This window comes from Centropristis striata, chromosome 7 (genome assembly GCF_030273125.1).
Source record: "Centropristis striata isolate RG_2023a ecotype Rhode Island chromosome 7, C.striata_1.0, whole genome shotgun sequence".
Classification (NCBI taxonomy): domain Eukaryota; kingdom Metazoa; phylum Chordata; class Actinopteri; order Perciformes; family Serranidae; genus Centropristis; species Centropristis striata.
The window spans coordinates 32,202,977-32,227,230 of NC_081523.1; the positions used below are offsets into that span (position 1 = coordinate 32,202,977).

General features: G+C 38.0%; 1 protein-coding gene across 1 annotated transcript in view; it reads right to left on the reverse strand.

Moving 5' to 3' along the window:
• Window positions 1-23,591, reverse strand: part of LOC131974999 (protein crumbs homolog 1-like) — a 40,775-nt gene extending 17,184 nt beyond the window's left edge. Inside the window, exons 1-6 of the mRNA XM_059337519.1 lie at window positions 23,425-23,591; window positions 7,103-7,798; window positions 5,999-6,194; window positions 3,492-3,631; window positions 2,000-2,185; window positions 1,774-1,887 (exon numbers count right to left, since the gene is read on the reverse strand). Coding sequence (XP_059193502.1) covers window positions 1,774-1,887; window positions 2,000-2,185; window positions 3,492-3,631; window positions 5,999-6,194; window positions 7,103-7,798; window positions 23,425-23,494 — 1,402 coding nt within the window. The 5' untranslated portion in view covers window positions 23,495-23,591. The remainder of the gene's footprint in view (window positions 1-1,773; window positions 1,888-1,999; window positions 2,186-3,491; window positions 3,632-5,998; window positions 6,195-7,102; window positions 7,799-23,424) is intronic.
• Window positions 23,592-24,254: the final 663 nt, after the last annotated feature.

The following is a 24,254-nucleotide window of genomic DNA, read 5'->3' on the forward strand; positions in this document are numbered from 1 at the left end:
TTGAATTGCATTAATGTGTGCACTATACAGCTGTATTGAGGAAAATAGAAATATTGGATAGGGACTTGGTATTGGCAGACACAAAGTACAGCTCACAATTTTATAGGCAAAGCCCAAGTACAACAGGAGGGCACAAGAAGGATACATCAGTACCAGCTTAAGGCCAGTTATAGTGACAACCACCTCATGCATGTGGAAAGTCAACCTCTTGTTCACATGCTATACAAAGTTAATAGGATCAGATTTTTGAGCCACATGGCGTTTTCCTCTATCTTTGCTCGCTGTTGCACAATAGTGACATATTTACAGCGTAATATACCAGGAAAATGAAGTGCAGATCGTTTGGAAAAAGGACCTTGTTTTGCTCACAATGATTTGTATCGTCCTTTTTGTTATCAGACTTTAATTAGGCTCCTAAGCAGCTTTACTGTAATCCCACCCCAACCCCCTAACAAATTTCATAGGAGACCCCCATTTAATACCCAAGGTGGACGCCTGACATATGGCGTCTTTTATTGGCTTTGTTGTTTTCTGCAATGCTCCTCCATACCATATGCCCTCTCATCCCTTCCTATCCTCTGTTCTGTTGTGGCCTCCACATTGCATGGACATAATACCGTTAGGAAATTAAATTAGCCTCTCATTATGTTGACGAGTGCGTCTGGCTGAATTCTTCACTTCTATGCCCAAATTGTGCATTTCAAAGAGTTTTTTATGCTGCTTCTCATGTTTTGAATGATGCAGTGACAAATCTTCTTTAATGAGGAATTAATACCTTGGCTGGCCTTGAGCAATGATCAGCAGATGGAAGATTAACCCTTTATTGTTTGGTCAAGGCGATTCTGAGACCTGGCGTGAGTGTTATCTGTCAACACTTGTTCACTGGTTTTCTGCTGAAGATGTTCAATTTAGTTTACTTTGGATTTTTGTTACTCACAGAGCAGTTTTACTGGTTAATTTAGTGGTCAACAACTTAATGTCATAAATCTTCCTGTAACTGTCTCACCACCACCTGCAATTTATTTGAATTTCCCGCTAAAAGAAGCTTCCTCATTTTCTTTGTGCATAGGAGACAATAGTACATCAACAACACACTCCATAATCACCTCTTTTTAGTAAACTTACTGACTAATTTTAGTATTCCTTATTTTGTTGCTTTTCCAGTGGGAAACACAACAATTGACCTAAACCCTGCTTTGAATTAGTATGTAGTATGGTATCCGGACCTATTGGCAACCACCAGGCTGAAAGTGAAGCAATAAATAGGATAAGAAATAAATATATTTACCGCCTGATACACAACTGCCACCCAATTTGAGATAAATTTTGGCTCTTCTTCACGCAGATTATGTCCATATTACATATAATCTATGGTCAGGACGCATTACATTCCCCTTTTATTTATTAATAATTTCCCCTATTATATATTGCCTTAGTGTAACAGCTCAGTTTAATCATTATACAAAGGTACACTTCCCATTGTTCCTAACAATATGGTAAGGTGGTGTTTGTCTGAATGCAACAGCCATGCCTTGAGTTGTAGTACTGTTCACTCTCCATAAGTCAACATCACAGTTGCACATGCTCACTGACCACAAGCACAGGAAGGAATGGTAATATAAGGAGGAACCTGTCCTTGTACTGACTTGTGCAGTCAGTGAGGATGAACAGAAACAGGGAGAGGACACACTTCTGTGGGGTGTCTCTGGAGAAAGAACAGCTCAGTTTTCTTTTGTTAGGAGATAAGAAGAAGAACAGATAAGTTTCCCCTACCTGTGAAGCCGTCTGGACACACACATTGATAAGAGTTGATCAGATCCTGACAGGTTCCTCCATGTTGACATGGAGCAGACTCACATTCGTCCACATTAACTGAGCAGTTGTCCCCTGCCAATAAAGCATATTAATAAAATTCACATGTATGTCCTTGTCACTTCATTGTGAGTTAATTAACCAATATACCAAAAACCAGAAGGGTTTTTGTTTTAGACTGGATTACCAGTGAATCCTGGCAGACAGCGGCAGATGAAACCAGCTGCCTCTTCATAGCTGAAACTGTTATTGCTGAATTCAGGCAGAATTCCATAGTTTAGGATATCTGATCGCTGGAAACACTCGCCACTATTCTCACAGGGATGTTCCTGACACTCATCTATATCCAGCTGGCAGTTCTCTCCCTCGTAACCTGCAAAAACACACACATGCACATAAATACCACTTCATGTTTACAGATATGTCTGTCTTAATGCAATACTTATATGCTCATAAGTACAGTTAATGGTCACTTTTCTTTTATCCATACAGGCCATGAATTGATCCGGTCACTTACACATACACCAACCCATTTCACACCAACTGTTAGTGAGCCATATACAGCTAACGTCTGTAGTGTAAGTTTTTTTTCAGAATTAAAAATAAAAATAGAAATGCAGGGAGCCAGTTTACAGTTTTTCGACTTTCTTCAAAAAACAACCTAGCGACTATTGTTTTTTTTGGCAGACCTTTTTTTTTTTTCACAAAGTACATGTTAAAGTACATCATTCTTCTACCCACTGTCTATACGATAGCCTTCATAAACAGTTTTTTTAAAACTTCAGGTACATTTAGATGCAATAGTTTGAAATATAGCTAATAGTTAATGTTTAAGCTAATTAGAGTCAGCTAAGCCTTTGATGTCACTGATGTGCAGTTTAGCCACACATCAGAAGTCATCTAGCAACTTTTCAGACATGCTTTAGCTGCTTTCTATTGAAAATATTGGGCTACATTAACAAGGACTGATGATTTTGGCTGCAGGTTGCACAAGAGTGTAAACACAATTTCTTACAGACAGTACAATATTACAGTGACTAATATCTACCCTTGTTTATAGGTATTGCATTTGAAGAACATTTTTTTAAATAAAATTATTTAAAACAAAATTTTTAAGTCTTAAAAAAACCTGTGAAATTTGCACAAGGTACTTTAGAGACATGCACACAACAATGCACACTCACAAACATAATTATGGCAGCAAAATCAGAAAGTCTGCTAACATCTTCACCTTTCACTGTCGCAGTACTCATGCATCACTCTTCATAATTGATCACGATCCTGAAGAATTTAAACTGCTGTTTTAATATAGCTCTGCAATAAATGCTGCATGTTGCAAAGCCCTGCTCTTTAGCCCCATCCTGACCTCTAAACTCAAGGGTCAGATCATTCAATTCCTTTGTTTGGCTTGATTTATGTGTGGGAAACCTCCAGCCTTACAACATTTTCATGTGTGCAAGCTTGTCGTCAGATTGTTTATCTTTTCTTTTCCTGAAACATCTCAACAAAAATTTTCTTTTATGATTAAAGTGAACTGTTCCAGCAAAGCACTTGCTATTACCTATATAATAACCTATATTAAATAGATAACCTATATTAAACAATGGGTGGTAAGTGTTGCTATGTTTGAGAGTTGGTGTATAACAGCTGTAGAGTTGGTGCCCAGAGTAAAGGTCTACCTGGCCAGCAGAGGCAATTGTACTGGTTGATTCCTTCCAAACAAGTGGCTCCATGCTGGCAGGGGTCTGATGCACATTCAGGAATATCCTCATCACAGTGGTCCCCTACAAAGCCTGTCCCACTACAGTCACACTCATAGCTGGAGGAAGGACAAATAAAAACAAAAGCAATGCATCGTCAATAAAAATGGATTGCAAGGCTATGTTATATGACTTAAAAGCAGCAACCATGCCACAAATTGCAATTATAGGATTAGGTGAGCTGACTAAGAGCAAGTGAAATGGCCCCACACACTGCAAAAAAAGAATAGTTGGGTGAACTCAAAATTTCAAGGCAACAAACTTCCATAAAATTTTAAGTTGGACAATTAAACTAAATATTTTAAGTTTTGTTTTTGAGTTTGCTCAACTCTGAATTCTGATTTTTGTCAACTCAACTGTAAGTTGTACTAACTTATGATTTTACATTGTAATAACTTTTAATCCTTACTTCTGCTAACTTCTGCAATGTGCTGAATTGGCCTGATTGTAACACCGCTATGAAATGTCAGCTAATGTTGCAACCACAATTTTGAGTTAGCATTGATACGCTAATGGCTACTCTTGTAGCTGTAACAAGCAGCGCCGCTAGCATCAGTTATCCGCTAGCATCAGTTAGCCGTTAGCATCAGTTAGCCAATAGCTTTCGCTAATGAATTTCACAACAAAGAAATAAGAGTTAGCAGAACTATTGTCCCTTGTTGTGAACCCCAACTTAAAGATATAAGTAATAACAACTCACAAACTTGTTTTTGAGCATACAACTGGGTTCCTTTGTTGTGCTATCTTACATTATTGCCCTAAATGTCAATAATTTATATTTCCAAGTTTTGCCAACTTAAATCACTGTTTTAGGCCAACAAAATACAAGTTGGCTTTTTTGCAGTGCAAGCAGGTGAGGTGTGGTGGGTTACCATTTGTTTTACTCTAGTTATATCTACTGAAATGTTTGTTTGTGGCATGATATAACACAAAGAGAAGAGTTATAATATGTCAGTAGTTTACCTAACAATATCCACCTAAACTGTGCTAACATCAACAACCATCATACTAAACCAAGTAGTCACAAACCCTGTGTGCACTGAAAAGAACAATGGTGTTATTTCTGATGAATTAATCTTTTCTTTTATATTAGGAATGCTGTGTAATTTCTTCTTTCAAAGGTTACATCGTCTCTCTTTAAATATTTAAAGATTATAGAACATTTGGCAAACTACAAAATATGATTCTGAATAGACAGATAGTACCTGTCTGTGATGATTAAGGTTAAGAGAAATCAGACAACCTCAATACAAATTGCGTAAATAAAACAGAATTATTTTACAGTTCACACAATGAAAGTATATGTGCTCATCATTGTGTGTTGACTTTTTGGATAAATACTTAAAACGATAACTAAATTATATGAATAGGTGTTTAGTTGGCACTCAGCTGATCTGGGTGGCATCTTTCAATACATCTTCCTGTCACCATTATTTACTGTTTTCAGGATCCTTTTACATCAATTGTCTGTAAAATCTGATATCCTACCCATCATCCTTACTCCCCGCTGTTCCAATCGTTGCTCCAATGTTTGCTACCAGGTATTCTCAGCACCTCCAGACATTTAGTGACTCATCACAATGGCTCAGAGTAAGTGGATTAATTCTTATCCCTGGTCAACTTTAATGTCTGCCTTACAGCCTCAGACTGACAACAAACTGCTGGATTATACATCGGCCTTACCAGACTCAACATGACACACATAAATAAACACAGGCGGGTTATATTATGGCAAGCCGTTCAGGAAATTATTATATACATGGATCCAAAACCTGAGTATATATATATATATATAAGATATTCAAGATATATGTGTATATATATATATATATATATATATATATATATATATATATATATATATACATATATCTTGAAAGTCTGAGAATACATATATTGAAATTCTGAGTATATATATTAACCTGAGAAAATATATTGAAACCTGAAAATATATATTGAAAGTGTGAGTATATATACTGAAACATGGGAATATATAGCCTATTTAAGGTATGTAAGTTTAAGGTACATTGAAGTTCATATAATTCACATCCACACATCTCTTTTTTTTTAATTTCTGTTAATGATTTTAATGTTCTAACAATGAAGATTTTTTTTACTTTTGCAATCAGCGCTGCCTTAGTATTTTTCCTTTTGAATGCACCTTTATAAAGTCTCAGGTGGTTAACGTCACACCAGCTGACCATCTGCCAACCTGAACAGTACGGGTCTACAGCTTGTTCTAGAAAAGCATGAATTGTCTGTTTTTCAGACCTCATTATTAACTAACTTTGCATTCTGCCTTGCAGTCAGCATGCATGTAGCAGTGTACCTGCTAACCAACGAGGTTGTATTGCGTTTCAAAAGCCCAAATAATAGTAAATGTGGTTGTGTGCAGGCAGTAAAAACATATGTGTGTTTAATCCTACCTGTTGATCCCATCTATGCACTTGCCCTCATTCAAACAGGGAATGCCGGAACATTCATCAATGTTTTCCTCGCAGTCTTGGCCCTGGAAGCCGGCCATGCACTCACACGTGTAAGTGGCGACGTGATCTTGGCAGGTGGCACCGTTCTGGCAGGGATGCACCTCACACTCATCGATCTCCACCTCGCAATTAATCCCTACAGGGGACAAAGCAGGGATGGCAGTTGGCCAAGGAGTGAGATTGGCAACACACCTAATTATCTTTACACGGTACAGATACAACACAATAGCACTGACACTGCCAAGAGCTCAACTACAGACGGACAACAGAAACACAGACTAATGCTACTTTAACAGAGCCATGCAACATCTTTCATATAGGTACAGTATGAACCAATCTTACTCTCCATACAAAAATAAAAAATAATCATACTATCTGTACTGACTATACTAATACACATTCAAAGATTGAGTGACTTTTTAAATCATAAAAAATATACATTTTTGATCATTGATAAAAGCAAACTGTGAGGAGTCCCAAGCACACCCACTTTTGATTACAGTCTGGTTAAGATTATTGTTATAGGAAGTATTTCCTTCCACAAGCAACTAAACTGTATAACACCCCGCTGTTATATATAACATTATCTATCTATCTATCTATCTATCTATCTATCTATCTATCTATCTATCTATCTATCTATCTATCTATCTATCTATCTATCTATCTATATTATATTATATATTGTACATAGTTTGTGCTATGGCTATGGTAGGTTATGGTTAGGCAGTTTATACACAACAAATATTGTTGTTACAGTAAAATTAAAAAAAGGCAAGATTAAATTTAAGTCTCTGACACAAATGGGGGCCAAATGCCCTCCACACTCTGACTTTTTGATTACATAAAGGGCACATTACTTCCTGTATTGCTACTAAAAACTAGTGCTGGTACTGAATCATCTGATATGGACCTAATTTAAACAGATAAAGGGACTGAAATGTAAATCTAACCAGAACTCCCATTTTGGAACACTACCCTTTCCCATGTTGTATGGGGAAGGCCAGCCTGTCATAACCCTGACTCACCCTGACAGAGGCTTACCTTTGAAGCCTGGAGCGCAGTCACAGGTGTAGTGATCCATCTCATCTAGACACGTGCCATTGTTTTGACAGGGTCGAGAGGCACACTCGTTGATGTCCAAGTCACAGTGGTAGCCTTGAAATCCAGGTACACAGAAACACTGGTAGGCATTAACCCCGTCTTTACAGATGGCTCCATTATGACAGGGCTCAGACTGGCATTCATCAATGTTGTCCTCACAGTTTCTCCCCTCATACCCAGCAGCACACTGGCACCTGTGCCCATAGTCAGGGATGTCCGTACAGATGCCTCCATTCTGGCATGTTTCCTCCAAACAAGTAGTCACATTTTCCTGGCAGTCCTCTCCTCCCAATCCCAGGGGGCAGTGGCAGGAATACCCATTTACTCCGTTGACACAATTTGATTGAATGCCTTTGCAGGGGTTGCTCCGACACTCGTCTATATCCTGTGTGCAGTTAAGCCCTGTGAAGCCGTCCGGGCAGTGGCAGGTGAATTCGTCAGTCCCAAGGTTGCTGGTACAGTTGGTGCAAGGTGCCAAGATACAGGCGTCATACAGCTCATCACAGTTATTCCCCATGTACCACACCGGCCCTTTGGGGCACAGGCACACATAGTCACCCAGGTGGTCAATACAAGTGGCATTATTTTTGCAGGGAGATGACAAACACTTGTCTGCTGCTGCTGTGCATAGTAGGCCTGAAATGAAAGACAAATTTGCAATTAAAGATGGAAAAGCGACCACTTTCTTTTAACCCCTAAATCCCACACAAGGTTGAAATTTTAATATTGCATATATACCTTTGTCTATACTATTATGCAAGGTAAGTTAACCTCTCTTTTAAAGACCTTTTTTGGTGGTTGTGGGCAGTGGATGTTTAGGGGGAGAGATAGCAGGTGTGTCAAGTTGTTCTGCTCAAAAATATCTAATTAAAATGACTTAATGAATTAATTATTTATTTATTGAAACCTATTATTGTGCAAAAAGGGTCATAACATTAGGGTACGTTTTCTAAAGTCTCACATTCGGTTAATAATGCAATTTTTTTCATATTGAGAATGGATTAAAATGGTCAGGAAAAACCCTCCAGAATATTACATCAATATACCAAGACCTTTGGAACAACATAGAAGAATCCATGCTGTGATTTGGGTTCAAAAACTTTGGTCCTTCTGGAGATTTATGTATTTTCAGCGACTGGATGACGAGCACTTCTGTTCTACAAACTGCTGAGAAACCACCTTATTGTCAATATACACAGGAAAGCTGCACATCCTCTGAATGCTCTAGGTCTCTATTTTGAGCTTTTAAAGTTTCATGAGGCTGTGATTATCCTAGAGGTCACAGCAGCTCATTTTATACAGTGAGGTCCAGACTCAAGAAATGCCCTCACTGTTATGAACTGGCTACTACTGATGACATCATCATCATCCCACATGAAGAAGACTGGGCTCATTGAATCCACAAGAGTCTCAGCTTTCCAGTGATACCCAGTTTATGTATTTCAAAGCCAATTTAGGGACCTCAGTGTGCACAAATATTCAAATACAGTAGGCGGAAATAGCAAATTTGTACTACATAAGAAAAAATGTGTGTTTTGCCTTAAACTGCATGTAATAAAGTCGGCATGTATGTAAAGAGGAGACTTGTGGGAACCCAGAGAGCCTACTTTTCATCCAGATAGCATGACGTCAGAGGTCACATGACCGCTTTGAAAATCGTCAAAAAAGACAACTTCCTGTCTGACTCTATAGACCCGTCCTTAGGTCTTCTAGTTTCATATGATACTATCTTCAGTATACTCCTAAAAATGAGCTAGCTACGCCTTCCGAAAAAAATGTGGCATATCATTCCACATCATTAATACAATTGTTTGACATGCATGATATAAGACTTATATAACATATTGGGTGTATCTTATGAATGTTTTCATTGTGGGAATGCTGCTTTCAGGTAGTGAATGGAAAACTATCTTCAAAGCCTCTCAAACCTACTCCACTTTTGAATGCACACACTTGAACACACTTTCAGTTACAGACTTAATACTTAAAACATTAAACAGGTCTTTGAACTTTTCAGGTCTAAATCAAATTATTTTTCATGTATATTATACTTTTGAATTACGCAGTTTATGTTTTATGCTTTTTTCAGACCTTTTCTGAGTTTATAATGGGTGTGTATTGCACTGCTTTTATTTATATTATTTTATATGAGAAGTTTAATATTGAAATTGTTGGTTGTGTTATGTTTAAAGCCACATTCTGTGATGCACACAACGTCTTGACTCTTCACTGGTACATGCAGGTTGAGTACATTCAAGGAAGACCATTCCTCATGGTTTTGTGCATCTACAACAGCCTGAAGCTTTACAGCTGCTCCTAACAATATTTTAGTAAAAGAACACTTCTAAAATGACTAATGTGAAACAGGTTGCTGACTGTTATTATTAAAACTATTTACCAAATCTGCAGTTCCCCTCAGCTCTTTAGAGTGTTCACTCTCACCTATCCCATTAACTTTGTTTCAAGTAGAAACAGGCAGCTATTTTCATTGGAACATCTTTGACAAACTCACAGTACGCATCCAGCACCAACAATACATACAAATAGCAGCTAGCTAGTGAACACAAGTATATAAATGCACATGCCAGATTAACATTGATTTATCACACTACTCATATCGCATTTCAGTATTAATACAGTTTCTTACATTCCTGTGTTTAACATAAATAGACCATAACCAATCACAACACAACAATTACATCATCCAAATGTAATTAAAAGCTTCCTCCTAACTAAAACCAAAATTGTGCCTCCAAAAGTAGGCTACAAACAAAAGAAACATTGCACACTCAAAACTGTGGATGGCCAATCTGATCTCAGGGTTGGTTTCTGCAATATGTCCACTTCTGGAACATTTAAACTTAACCGTATTACATTGGAAACATTGCAAAAAAACACTACAATAATTGTGTTTATTTTAAGTATGTTTTTCAAAAGTGTTTAGGTTTTAAGTGTGAGGCTCCAAGGTGCTTGAGCCACAAAGATGACAAAGCCACATTTTCTGAGGACAGATGGAGATGGATATACTCAGGATAAATATTATGAAGGAGGATTGGCTGTTCCAGCTGTCAGTCTTTTTGCTCAATCAGGTTGTAAGTAGTTAGTTTAATAAAATAAACAACTTACAGTCAGCTACTATGAACAAAAGGGTGATTAGGGTCTTGCAGCTATATATATTTATATATATACGTATATATATATATCTATATATATACGTTTGTTCACTATGATTGGATGACCAGCATTTTCACTCATAAGCTTTAGCGGCATTACCCTCCAGCTTACACAGTGGTCTACCTAGACCTTTCACCATAAATGGTGCTAAAGGTGACAAGCCCCTCTTTCCTCTGGACTTAAGGTCACAGCAGATGGTGTTGAAAGTAAACTTATTACATGACAGAGCTAGCAGCTGTCAGTGTTGACAATGAAAGTTTCTCTCATTGCTGTTTGTATACAGCTTGGGACTTCAGACCTTGATGTGGAGAGCAATAGTGATATGACTAACCTGAAAAATCAACCCAGTCTCACGGCAGTTCGTGAAACTGTCACAAAATTAAACAATCTAATTCGTGCGCATCGAAAAGATTTTACAAAACAATTTTGTGCTGCTCAGGACGACTTTAAAACTAATGTATTTCAATAGGAAGCATCTTTCGTGCTTGCATCACGTATTTTACAGCTGTGCGGTCGAGGTTCTGATGATCGCATTTATGTGTTTTTAATGTCTTAATAGACGTTTATAATTCAATATCTTATCTTTCTGTAATTTATAGGTCCCCGAAGAGCACTGTTTTCATGTGTAGGCGGCACATATGACAGAAAAGTGGTTCTTTCGCGTCAGAATGTATTAATTTATTATTATAATGTATACTGATCATTAACGATACTGCAGAGTTGTGTAGTTGTCATCGCTAAGAAATATTTCTGCTTCTTTTCCGAGAAATATCGTAATTTCATTGGTTTGTTGCGTGAATTTACACTACAGCTCCCATGAGTATCAGCGGCCATTGCTGTGGTGACGACACCAGCTTGTAGTATAACCATAGACTGTATAAATAATGGACGTAGTCACCGTATATAAATAATGGTATAACGTTTTAAATTGCGGATGTCGTCAATGGCGAAATACTGCCCTGTAGCAGTTATATTGAAATAAAGAAAGTTATGTGTATAATAACAATCGACCAGCCACAAACAGTACAGGAAACAGAATTTGAAGCTTTCTGATTGGCTGATCTGGCCCAGATATGTGAACATAATTTGTACTTTTCATTTGTACCTTTTAAAGCCAGCACAGTTAGAAATGAAAGCTTTTATATTTAGGGTAAGATACATTTAATTGTAAGATGGACATTATTACACGTCGCGCGCAGCACCACCTGCAGGCGACTGCACATTTCAGCAGCTTCCTGCGGGGACCAGCTCATTGCGCTCACACTACTCTCCAGGTAAGACGTGCGCTCATAATGCTCTGCTGCATGTGTGGCCGAAATGTCATTAATGATGCCGTTCTTTGACATAACTTGCATGGTTTATTCATTAGGCCAATTATTCAAAGCCTGGTCGATAGTTTGGACTTCATCAGGAACATACATTTGACAGTTTTTTATTTTTCACTGTGAAATTAGGCCTGCTGACTAGCTAACGTTCAACATAAGCTAGCGCAAGCCTTAATTTCTATCAGGTGAAAGGAAGCATCGACCTTTTAAAGAGTAGAACGTGACTGTGGGAGCACGACTAGCCGTCTTTTTCTCTCATTTTGGTTTTGCAGGCTCGGACGTGCCAAATACTGTTCAAATATGAAAGTGACATAAAACAATATTCACTGTTGAGTGGTTGGTGAATTATACATTTATCTGTCTGTGGCTGGTTCCTTCCCAACCTGCATGAATGTGAATATGAATGACAATATTAATTTAGCCTGACCGGCCTGCTCCACATGCCATTTAGTCAAAGTGAGGAAAACCCATATACTGTATCTTAATAGGGAAAACACAGACGATATTACGCGCCTTTAACAGTTTTACAGGAAGTGGACAACCCTGAACTTCCTGTCTTTTACCGTAATTACTGAAGACGCAACAGAAAATTACAATTCCTTCATTCAAATACACATTGCAACCATTTCAATATTGATATAGGCCCGACTGAGTAGTAAATTATTACTTGTAGGCCAATCAGGATTACGTTATCAGATTACAAAAGAGTAGTAACTAGAATATGTGTTAAATATTTGATAACACCTTTTTTCTCCAGTTTTCTCCACTCAGCAGTGGCCCTGGTGAGAGACAAAAGAACGGTCTAGAACAGTGGTTCTTAAATGGGGGTATGCATACCCAGGGGGTACGTGAAGGCACTCCAGGGGGGTACGTGAGATTTTAAAATATACATTTAAAAAGTAGCATCCATGCAAAAATCCTTTAAAAATAATTATTTGATAAATATTTTTATTTAATTTAATTCTCCTAAAAACCCAGAGTCTCCCCCATACCAGGATGGTTCGACCCAACCTGTCATATGCCACCTGGCATCACCTGTCAATCACTTGAAAACTCAAAGATGGAGTCGTGGTTGAAGCGTAGCAGTTATAGTTTTAAATGATTATATGGTCAATGTTTTTACTACATTAGTTTGAATCACTACATTTTAGTGATGAGAAATATTTACAATGAATTTAGTCATGGATTATTAACATTTAAAATGTTTGTTTTTTTAAATGTTTGAATTTTGTATGTTTTTATCAGTTCCAAAGTTTAATAAAACAGTCACTGATGGCACAGCGCTCTGTTTTTAAGCCTTTTTTTTTTTTCAACCAAAAATGCTTTGCCCTGGTTAGGGGGTACTTGGCTGAAAAAATATTTCACAGGGGGTACATCACTGAAGAAAGGTTGAGAACCACTGGTCTAGAACATGCAAAATGCCTATTATAGCCATTGAAAATGTTTTGAGATGTTTACATAAAAAATATATTTTTTTATTTATTTTTAAATTATATTTATATATTTTGTATTTGGTAACTGCATTAACTTTCTCTGTTCTCTCTGCAGCTACGTCCAACCAACACGCAACAACACACAACTCATCCGACATCCACAGCACAAAACCAACGGCACTTTTAAGAGCCAATCTCTATCTGTCTCTCTGTCTATATTTCCAACCATCTCTTTATCTTTACCTCTGTCTATCTCTCAACCTGTTTGTCTATCTAGCCCTGTCTGTCTGTCTGTCTCTGTCTTTTATACAGAATCTGTCTGTTTGTATATTTGTATTACTCGTCTGTCTGTTGCAATGACCTACAGATATACCACTGACCCAGAAAATCCCTACTACAAAGATGAGAGACGCAGGACTGTTTTAATGCATTTAGACCACACTCTAGCTGAAGCCCGGGTAAGTATTTAATATATCTCATTCATTGTGTACTTGAACAGATGGGTGACAAAGTGCACAGGGCACTAGGGCTCATTCAATGGTTTGATTGTAAATGATGTGAATAATATGCTATGGCGTTCACAATCACCACATCTAAACACCCTCTCCTTGCATCATTAAAACACCAAATGAGGGAATATCTTTTTCAAGAATGCTGTTCATCCCTTGAGATATGTACAGTCAAAGCCATTTTGCATTAAAGCTATTCAATTCCTCAGTAACACACTATAGCCGTGTTTCCTTTAGGGGGAATAGTGGCCACCAGGAAAGTCTCAGGCCACACACTCTCAAAAGTCCACTCACTCTGCGTGTCTCCATTACAAAAAGGCCCCCAGAGGGATTTACGAGACTCCGGAGGTGACGTATGGTTTTCGATCGTCGCGATGGATTAAACACGTGAGATGCAACTGTGGCCGCCGTGGCTAACTGTGCACAAAGTCAGCAGCTGATCATAAACAAAACAGCATGGCTAATTAACCGGCATCGCTAACTGTGCACAGAGTGTCCGGTGCTTGTTGTAAATAAACAGAGATCGCTAAGTGAACACCTCCTGCAGCATCAGCACATACACACTGTACTGCTACAGAGCTAACTGTTAGCCGGCTCTGTGACTGCAGCTGGGAGAGACTGCTGCAGGAGGAATGTGCCGCTTCGACTCGTTCTTATTCCTCTTAATGAGCCGCCGGTTCCCGCAGCTCCTTAAGAATTGCAACAAAGTCGCTAAGTTGTCAACACTGCTTCGCTCGCTTTTACAAATGGCGCTTGTTGCTGTGGCGTGGAGTACTACGTCACATCCTGCTTAGTGATCCACCCAATCAGTAACCAGGCTTTTTTCAGGGGAGAAAAAAGACCCTGCTCTTCGACAGGGACGAAAAAAGTCAGACAAAAGACCGCTCCGGACTGCTCGTATTCAAATTAGGGGCGTTTCGGCGAGTGAGACCCGCCTCAGTCCGGGTATTGCCCGGTAGTGGAAACAGCCCTTATGTTGGGGTTTCCTTTCATTTTCCTTTATTCGTCACCTATCTTTTGGCTTTTCATTATTCAGTATTTAATATCAGTCGTACACAATTTTTCATTTCAACACACAGAGAAGATCTGAGGAGCGGAAACGAGCACGCTCTGGAGGAGACCCTCCTAAGAACTCTAAAAGGGTTAGTGCAGGAAGAGGCAAGCCCAGGGGGAGGCGTGGAGGGCGACGTCATGCCTCAGCCTCAGGTTGGTATCTGAATTTGAATTAATTTTGAATTGTATGAACTTTTATTTGTATGAATTAAATAAATGGTGGACTAAATCAAATCAGAACTTATTGTTGAGAGTTTAAAATACTCCCATCTATAAAAATACATATTAAAAATAGAAAAAAAATGTGCAGTGGCATTACAGTAACATTACATTACCAAGTACTTAACATATTATATCTGTTTTTATGAATTGTTTGAGTATGTAGATTTGAAGAATTATGAATGCAGTGATAACCTAACCTGTTCTTGTTCCTCTATGCACTATTTTACAGTCACATGCCCAGCTGAGTGCTCCATCTCATCCAGTGTGGAGGTTCCATGTACTGAACCCTCAGCACAGCTAAATCCTCAAGAGGAGTTTGGTAAGTCATAGTGATGAATTTAGGTTTAAGTTAAAATTTAGGTTTTAAACATGAACTGAATAGTTGCCTCTTTATTTTTCATCCAGACCACCAGTCTGTCCATCTGTCAAACACATTGGATCAGAGCAAAACAACAACTCCTGGCCTTATTGCCAAAAATATGTTGTGTATGTTCATGCTTCCCCCAGTCCGTAACTATCTGACCATTATTAACTTGTGCACACAAGAAATATAGATCTGACTTAACACCCTCATGGTCTTCAGAGGATTAAACATCCTGGAGACATTATTTACTCTCTTCTTGAGCTGAAACCTGCCAAAATATTAACTTTGATTTCAAGGTATCTAATGGTTGAATTTCCAGGGAATTAGTTTTAATTTTTAAATGTTTCAATTACAAGTTGATGAAGACTTCTTTTTAGGAAAGTAACACAGTATAAATGCAAGACTAGTAGTAACCTAAATCAGCAGGGTCTATGGCCACAAGTTGCAATTTACAGGACGATAGCATGTTCAATTTCCCATTTTTTGAGTGAGTGGAGACATCATTATTTGACTTGGTTGAGAGTGAGTAGACAACAAGCAGGCAACAACACTGCAAAAAAAGAAAAGTTGGGTAAATTCAAAATTTCAAGGCAACAAACTTCGATAAAATTTTAAGTTGGACAATTAAACTAAATATTTTGAGTTTTGTTTTTGAGTTTGCTCAACTCTTAATTCAGATTTTTGTCAACTCAACTGTAAGTTGTACTAACTTATAATTTTACATTGTAATAACTTTTAATCCTTACTTCTGCTAAGTTCTGCAATATGCTGAATTGGCACGATTGTAACGCCGCTATGAAATGTCAGCTAATGTTGCGACCACAATTTTGAGTTAGCATTGATACGCTAATGGCTACTCTTGTAGCTGTAACAAGCAGCGCCGCAGTTAGCCGCTAGCATCAGTTAGCCGCTAGCTTTTGCTATGAATTTCTCAACTTTCCTGCATTTCACAACAAAGAAATAAGAGTTAGCAGAACTATATCCCTTGTTGTGAACCCCAACTTAAAGATATAAGTAACAACAACTCACCAACTTGTTTTTGAGCAGACAACTGGCTCCTTTTGCTGTGCTAACTTACATTATTGCCCTCAATGTCAATAATTTATATTTCCAAGGTTTACCAACTTAAATCACTTTTTTAGGCCAAAAAAAATACAACTTGGCTTTTCTGCAGTGAACAAGCATACTTCCTGTAGGGGTAATTGTGTGTACTTTACATTGGCTACCATTAGCTAATAAGGTAAGGTTGAAGCAGAAAAACCCTAATTATTGACTTTAGGATACATTTTACTGCTCCTAAATTCAGCTTTTCAGTTGTTATAGGTATTTGCAGATTATGCTAGTTTTTCTTTCAAAAATTACAAAAGCTGGCTTCAAAATTCTTCTCTAACCAGTCTAGGCTAGATGGACCACATGTGTGTCAACCAGGTTTTTTCACCCTGTATTTTCTAACAAGATGAGCACCCACACAAATGCATGGAAAAATGATACTGTAGAGTGCTTTGTGTAAAATTGTCAACAAATAATGTGTTGCTCTGATGGCAAGTCATCTTCAAAAACAAAACATCTCAGCAGTATTTTATTTTTCCTGCAACACCTGCATTTCTCATTTTACACTGCATCCACTTTACACACTCCTTTTCCTCTCACAGCATATGCTATCACTTCCTTCATCTTCCTCCTCACAACAGTCTTTCACTTCTCCTCCCACCATGTTGAAGCTTTCCATACCTGATAAATCCAGATAAATGCAGTGTTGTTTGTGCTTCCTCTATTTTAATTTGAATGCTAGTCCCAGAATAGTATTTATAATCTAAACTGAAGTTTACAGTGTTAGAATGAGGTGAAGTGCAATCAGACCACAGTCAGTGAATTTATGATGACTGTAAATCTTTTCTGGTGCTCTTTGGCTTTAGAGAAAAGGCTTTCCACTTTAGATGGTTTTGAAAATCTAACTTTTAATCATAATTTGATTTAATTACATTTCAAATGTATTTATCAATCACATTTGCATGGAAAAGGTGCAGTCAAAGTATAACAATTCCTCATTCCACAGCATAAATACTTTAGTTCTGGTCAAGTATATCCCAGCTCTTAGGCACAAGGGTTTGAGCTTAATGCTAACATCACAATCACAATGCCCACATATGTTTGCAGGTAATATTAACATGTTCACCACTTTAGCCTGCTATGTGAGTGTGCTGACATTTGTGTGCTGACTAGGTGAAAACTATGTGGATCACCAAAGTTATCACAACTTATACTGAGGAGGACATGAAAGTCTGTACAAAGGGCACTCAATCCAGTAGTTGGTGATTTCAGTTTCGGCCAGCACCCAGCTGCTTTAATATCTACCCTTTTTATATATGTGACTGTAAAGCATACCAGAGAGAACAATTGTGAAAATTCAACATCAATTTATATGCAAGTGTGAACATGTGTTTGACAATAACATTGCATACTGTTACATAAAGTTGAAATCGTGACAGGAAGCCTTTTTTTCTGTGAAGGATGTTAATGCTGTAAATCAATATCAATATGCCATTTCTCACAAGCTGAGCTAAATGCTACAGAATGTGTTAACTGACTGTTTCTTTCTCCTTATTTCAACCTAAGCTGTAATGTGTTATACAGAACTGTCATTAACTCCGCCAAAGAGATCACATTGGCTGTCTGTCTGTCTGTCTGTCTGTTTTATGAAACTTTGTGGAAGGGTGTAGCATGGACTAAAGAAGGAAGCCATGTAGATAATATTAGATTCAACGTCTTTTCTTAAAGAAGGGGTCCATTATTTTTTTATTTTTTTATTTTTATTCATTTTTTTAATTTTTTTTATTTATTTATTTTATTTTTTTATTTTTTTCTTCTGTGTAATTCTGTATCTTTGCTGTAGTGTTCCCTGTATTTCTGGACAAACCATTTGTGTTTTACTGTCAAAAGGGTGTTTTCCCAAGCCATTCTGAAAACTTCTCCCCCTGTGATCCAGCCAGTGTGTGTTATCTAGCTGTTATCTATGCTTTCTCCCCGGAAGTGGCTGGTCTAATGTTACCGCCACCTTGTTCAGTTTGTTTGTGTTGTGGTGATTTTTGGATCTAATTAACATTGCATCCATAGCACTATATTCTTTTTTGTCAAGGCTGAGTGGGTATTTCCATTTCAAAAACCCAGAAAACAATGTTGAATGTGTCTGAGCACCAAAAAAGCATGTGTTAAGGTGTTATTTTATCCTGTTTCTCATCAACATGTAATGGACACAAAGGAAAAGCAGTCTTAACAAACAAAACTTCCACACAGATTAGTCTTTTAGGAGATAGTCTGTTATGTTTTCTCATTGTTTTCACTCCCTTTGGCCTCCTTAGTGAGAGAAAGCTAAGATCTTTCCATGGACTGGCATGGAAAGTTGATCTTACTCTGAACCATTAACTTTAACCTGTACTGCCTGTAATCTCATGAATCCTGTTGGAGAGGGCTGACAGTGAGGGTCTCCTCACTCTTCACCCCTTCATCTGAACCCAGTCAACCCTTCACACATTCCAGGGAGTAGATAACAGCTCCTCCTAACCCCTCACCCATTACTGAGCACTTAATAGATCATGGTTATGGCCAGACAGGGTTTGTCCCTGGCACTGACTGGTACCAGCATCTCAGTTTAACAATAACACTGAGCAGAGCCACTGACTAATAGCAGATAGAATGATGTCAGGATCAAACTGCTCTCCAGAGTCCTCACAGACGCTCTTCGATATGAAGCGGGGGTCAGATTTACATATAATGCTGTTGCTCCATCTCTCTTTGATGGAGTCTACTTGGTAAATGTATCTGCCAAACTACCAACTACCAAAATTGAAAGGCAGGAAAAGCAGCCTGACCAAATTTTCTCATCAAATTCTTTTTTTTCCATTCTAAAGAAGCGCATAATTGGCAAAATGTCACATTATGGAATTAAGTCTACATTGCATGTTTATTAATCTAAATGACTTATGCCTCCTAGTCACGTTAGTTTATTTATTTGCAGGCTAATGTTTAGGAGGTCCAATGCAGTAGCATTTAAGAACACAATGAGCCAAACTGTTCAAAATATCTAATTGCGATTAATGGCATAAATGTCCATAGCTAACTGCAAATGTATCCTGAGTCAGTGGCACAATTTTTAGGTAACTAAAAAGGATTGCTGAGTGAAGTTCCCAGTGAGTGCAACAATCTTAGTATTTCCCAAATCCTCCATGACTTGTGCTTTCTGTTTTTCATACAATTTGTTTCATTGTTCATACAGATGGTGGCTCTCTAAGCAATTCATAAGTATAGTAAAGTAGTTGGATGTGATTTGAATTATTTCCACTATGTCCTGGTGCAAGCTAGGTGTTTGTGGCTAACTGGAGAATCTACATTAGCTGTGTGCTTGGCTAGAAAATTAAGTTAAACATCTTCTTGATAGACCCATCTAGCAGAGCCTTGTAGAATATACCTTTTTCTTAACCCTTGCTGCTTAGTTTCCATTTGCAGAAGCACCTTATTATCACATAAAGTTTGTCAGGCCTATAAAATACCCTTTTATGGAATTTGTGTTTTGCAAGATATGTCAGAAATTAAGTCAGGCATTGCTGGGCTTGTACAGTAGATAAGTTGTATGTGTAAAACACAATTTTAACACTGGTCATTGCACCCAATGGTCAAGAGAATTGGGGCAGTGGAGGTCACTCTTTAAACAAGATACATTCTTATTTATTCTAAATAACTAAATCTAAAGTTTTTTTTTATCTTGGTAAGAAACAAATCATTTTCAGTGCACTCATGGCCGGGCCAGTTCATCGCTGCTTGCAGCTTTAATTTATCTTGTTTTAAGAGTTAATTTCTTATTTTAAGCATACAACATGCTTATTTCTAGATTTAATCTTAATTTAAGAAATCTTGTCAAGTGAAATTATCTGTCCATGCAGCAAGATAATTTCCCTCAGATTTAGTGTTTTTATCTTGTTTTTAGACACCCCTTTTTTGCAGTGTGTAAAGGAAACAGTGTGGTGTTTGATAGCAAATGTTACAGACTCTTAAGTTTAACTGTCATGCATGTGTGCTAGCTAATAATAAAGGCTAGTTGAGGAGTACAAATTTGAATCATTGAGTCAGGTGCAAATTAACTGGATTTATCAAACACTGACAGACTACATCATTGAGTTGGGCCATTTCTAATCATAGCCGTTAATGAATTTATCAGATTTTATTTGCAGTATGGTCAGTGATAATAGCTACTTCCCACATTCCAAAAATAGTTGGGACGCTGTGAAAAAGAACGTAATTATTTGCAAATCCTTTTTGACCTCCATTCAGTTGAATACAGTAAAAAGACATATAAGATATTTAATGTTAAAACTGTTGTTTGTTTTTTGTAAATATGAACTAAATATGAACTTCTTTGGAACCAAGTTGTAGTTATAGCTGTCTTGACTTGAGCTATATGCTGCTGCTGGATGGAGCCATGATCTGCTTAATGACCAATAACAAGAAACATTACCCAACATGATGTGATGTTATGTTGATGAAAATCTCAAATATGATGGATTATTGTGGGTCTTGCTATCCCTGTCCTATTGACTTCAAAAGTGACACCATAGTGGCACCAATTCAAAAATTTGGTCTTTCTATTGGATTTGTTGGCAACCTAAGCCCTTTATGACATTGGGAGAACAAACTTTTTAATGTTACCAAACCTAAACTCTAAACTTAACCACAATAACCTCCCAAAACAAGTACTGTGCAAATGTGTGTTTTTGCATGAATCTGTAAGCAATTGAGTTCATCGCATTGAGAATATGTTACACTGACAACATTTGTGTCAATTAAGAGGCTCCTGTAAGCCTCGAAATACCATGTGTAATGAGATAAAGACCGTCTGAAATGAGATAAAAGTTTTTCATTTGTTGCAGGTGCAAAAGCAGAGGGAGAGCTAGAGAAAGTGTTTACCCCGAGTCACGAAAACAGCAACACAAAGCCAGCAGAGAGTCTCGCTGCTGGGCAGAGGAAGCAGCAATGCTATGAATCACAGAAAAAGGGAAGCCCCTGCCTAACGCACAAGTTGGGCTCAGAGGAATTTTATTGAATCACCACAAGAGACTAGCAGCCCTGCCTGAGTTCATCTTTGTGCTCCAATGGCTCCACAGCAGGTGGCTGCTCTGCTTTATACAAAAAAAATGCACAAATCCCCTCTGAATCAGTCACAGTTACACACTGAGTCACTGAGAGACGTACATCATTTGTCTCCCGTGTAATCTCCTACAAAGACTGCTTCATTTCTACCACAATGTGTTTGTCTAGTTTGGGAGCAAATTATGTGTTGTTGTTTTTTGTAACTTTTCTTTGAGAAATGAGTTATAAAGCTATACATTAAAATGACAATGAACACATAATCAGTATGTTTTTTGGGGTATCAAGAGTAATGAGGAATTTCGAATAAGTAGTAAAGTGCTTTTTTTTCCTTAAGAAAGTGCCACGCTAAATTGCTAGGTTAAGCTTTGCAAACATTTACTGTGGATGCTTAAACCCCCATATTTTTCATATTTTCGGTTAAGAGTTCTCAACTATCATTAGAGCAAATCTTCCTCGACTTAGTCATCTGGAGATAGCAGCCCTTAACATGCACAGTGGATGCTTCAACTGGTCTTTTTTCTCATTCCTAAACAGCTATTTATCTTTTTTTTTATTAGTTTTTTGGCCTTTTTTCTTCTTTATTCTTTTATTATTAGCAGTAGAGATTCAGAGTGAAAGGGGGAGACAGAGGGGAAGACATGCAGGAAAGGGCTCCAAGCCGGATTTGAACCCCGGACCACTGCGTTGCAAAGACTAAGCCTTAGTGGTATGCACTCTACCGATGAGCCTCTGGGACGCCGCCCCCAGGCAAACCCTGTTCTCCTCATCCTCAGCATCATTTGGACTTTATTCTGTGTTTTTGGCTGCAGTATTTATCTTTAAATTCTTAAAAGCACAGAGTGCCAGGTCTCTTACCATGCTCCTTTAAACCCATCACTCCTTCCATTCAAAGCTAAGACAAAAAAGCTGTGTAGCAGTGCAGCTGGACGCTCAGCTCGTTACTATGGTGATCTTTAACAATGCCACCCTCAGCCAATCCCTGCTGCTGGTCTGCCACAGTTAAAACTGCTTCAGACGCTTCACACAAATGAAGGGCGCGGGAAAAATGGGTCAACAGGGTTTCATAAGGTGGTGGGGTCGACCAAGAAGCCCCCACACACACTCCCATACCCCAGCTACAGATTTATCACACATGACGGAGTTAGAAGGAAGCCAGGTACTTGTTCATTATCTGTTATGAATCACTGGGTTGTAATGTGGTTTAATGTCTCTCAAGGACTGACTAACGGACACATAAAACACTTGAGAAATAAATTAATTAAAAAATATATTATGTTGATCACTTGCTTCCAACACACTAACATGTTTACAATAGTGTATACAAAAGATGATGAGGCATCAGTTAGTGTTGAAAGCTGGATTTCAAACTTTGCAATTAACAGTAACTACAGGTGACTCTTTATCTTATTGGTCCATAATTTCCTAATCATTTCCTAGAAAGACTCTTAAAAATAACTTTGGAATGCAAATTTGGTATTGATGGCAGGTAAAATGTGTAATTCATTGTTCATTTATTATTGGGTACTTTATTTATTACTCATGCAGTTTTTCTCCATATATAAAACTATATGGTTGAGTGATTTTACATTTTTGGATTTTCAACTTAGCTGCTGTGCACTGACTAAAAGGCTCACCAGGTCACGATAGTCATTTGTTACAGAACATAAATTGGAAGTGTACCAACTGAGCACTTTTCACAGTGTATGTTCCCCTAATTTGGAATTAAATGATTCTTTCGAGGAGACTTTTTGGAAATTGTGAGAGTACAGGCATATAACATAAAGTTTACTTCTACAACATGGTCCTGTCATGGCTCTAAATACATATCAACATATTATAGCCATGCAGCACAGCAGGATTGAATACATATATAGTACACTTTACACACAAGCATGAGAGACAGTTACAATTGTGGATGAGACTGTGTTATTATTTTTTTCCCACCTAAAATAGTTCCTTCTCTCATGTATGGTATATGTGTATTAGGGTGCTGTGTTTACATTTGTGCTGTAGTAGTACATTGCACATGTTGAAGCCTTACCCAGTTTGAACATCATCATGGTGATCAGCACTGTCCTCTGATATCTGGACCAAACTCTTCCAAACTCCATGGTAAAACAGGGTGCTGAAGCTTCCGGTCAGTGTAGAACAATACTGTCAGTCCACAGGTTCTGCCTCCAGCACACCGCAGTGCTCCATCCGAGCTGCTCCGAGTTAGCTGCTGAAAGTGGGCTCCAGCACCCACATGCCTGACTACTGGCTGTGAGTGTGTGTGAGTCTCTCTGGAGACCAAGCTGGGCAGGAGTAAAGCAGAGTAATCACCCCAGCAGCGAGCGGGGGCAGGAAAACATGAGCTGGATTACTGGATTGGACTCTGGTTCACTGATTGTGTCTCACACACTCTAGACCAGTTGAGAACTTTTCATTGTTTTAAGAATTTGTCATTGTACACACATGCACTTAAATCCAGAGTGACATCCCACACATGGACAGCTGCAACTAACTACGACTCAAAACTTTTCATGATTTCTGAAGCGTCTGATTATTTGCCTAAATAAAAGATTAACTGCTTGGTCTGCAAAATTTTAGCAAAGCCAATGGTGATGTCATAATACGGTAGCTTTGGCTGTAGTGAGTCCAAAATAGAAAGATATTCAGTTTCCTTTGACATGAAATGAAAAAAGCAGCATATCATCACAGTTGAGAAGCCGGCTCTATAGACTATTGATATATTTCTTTAAAAAACAACTTTTACAAATAATCTTTCAAATAATGAGCAATTATAATCCGAACTTGATGGCCATCAACTAATTGCTTCATTTATCTACATTTTGTGCAACAAATTGGTGCTCTGAATAGTTGCTTCAATAA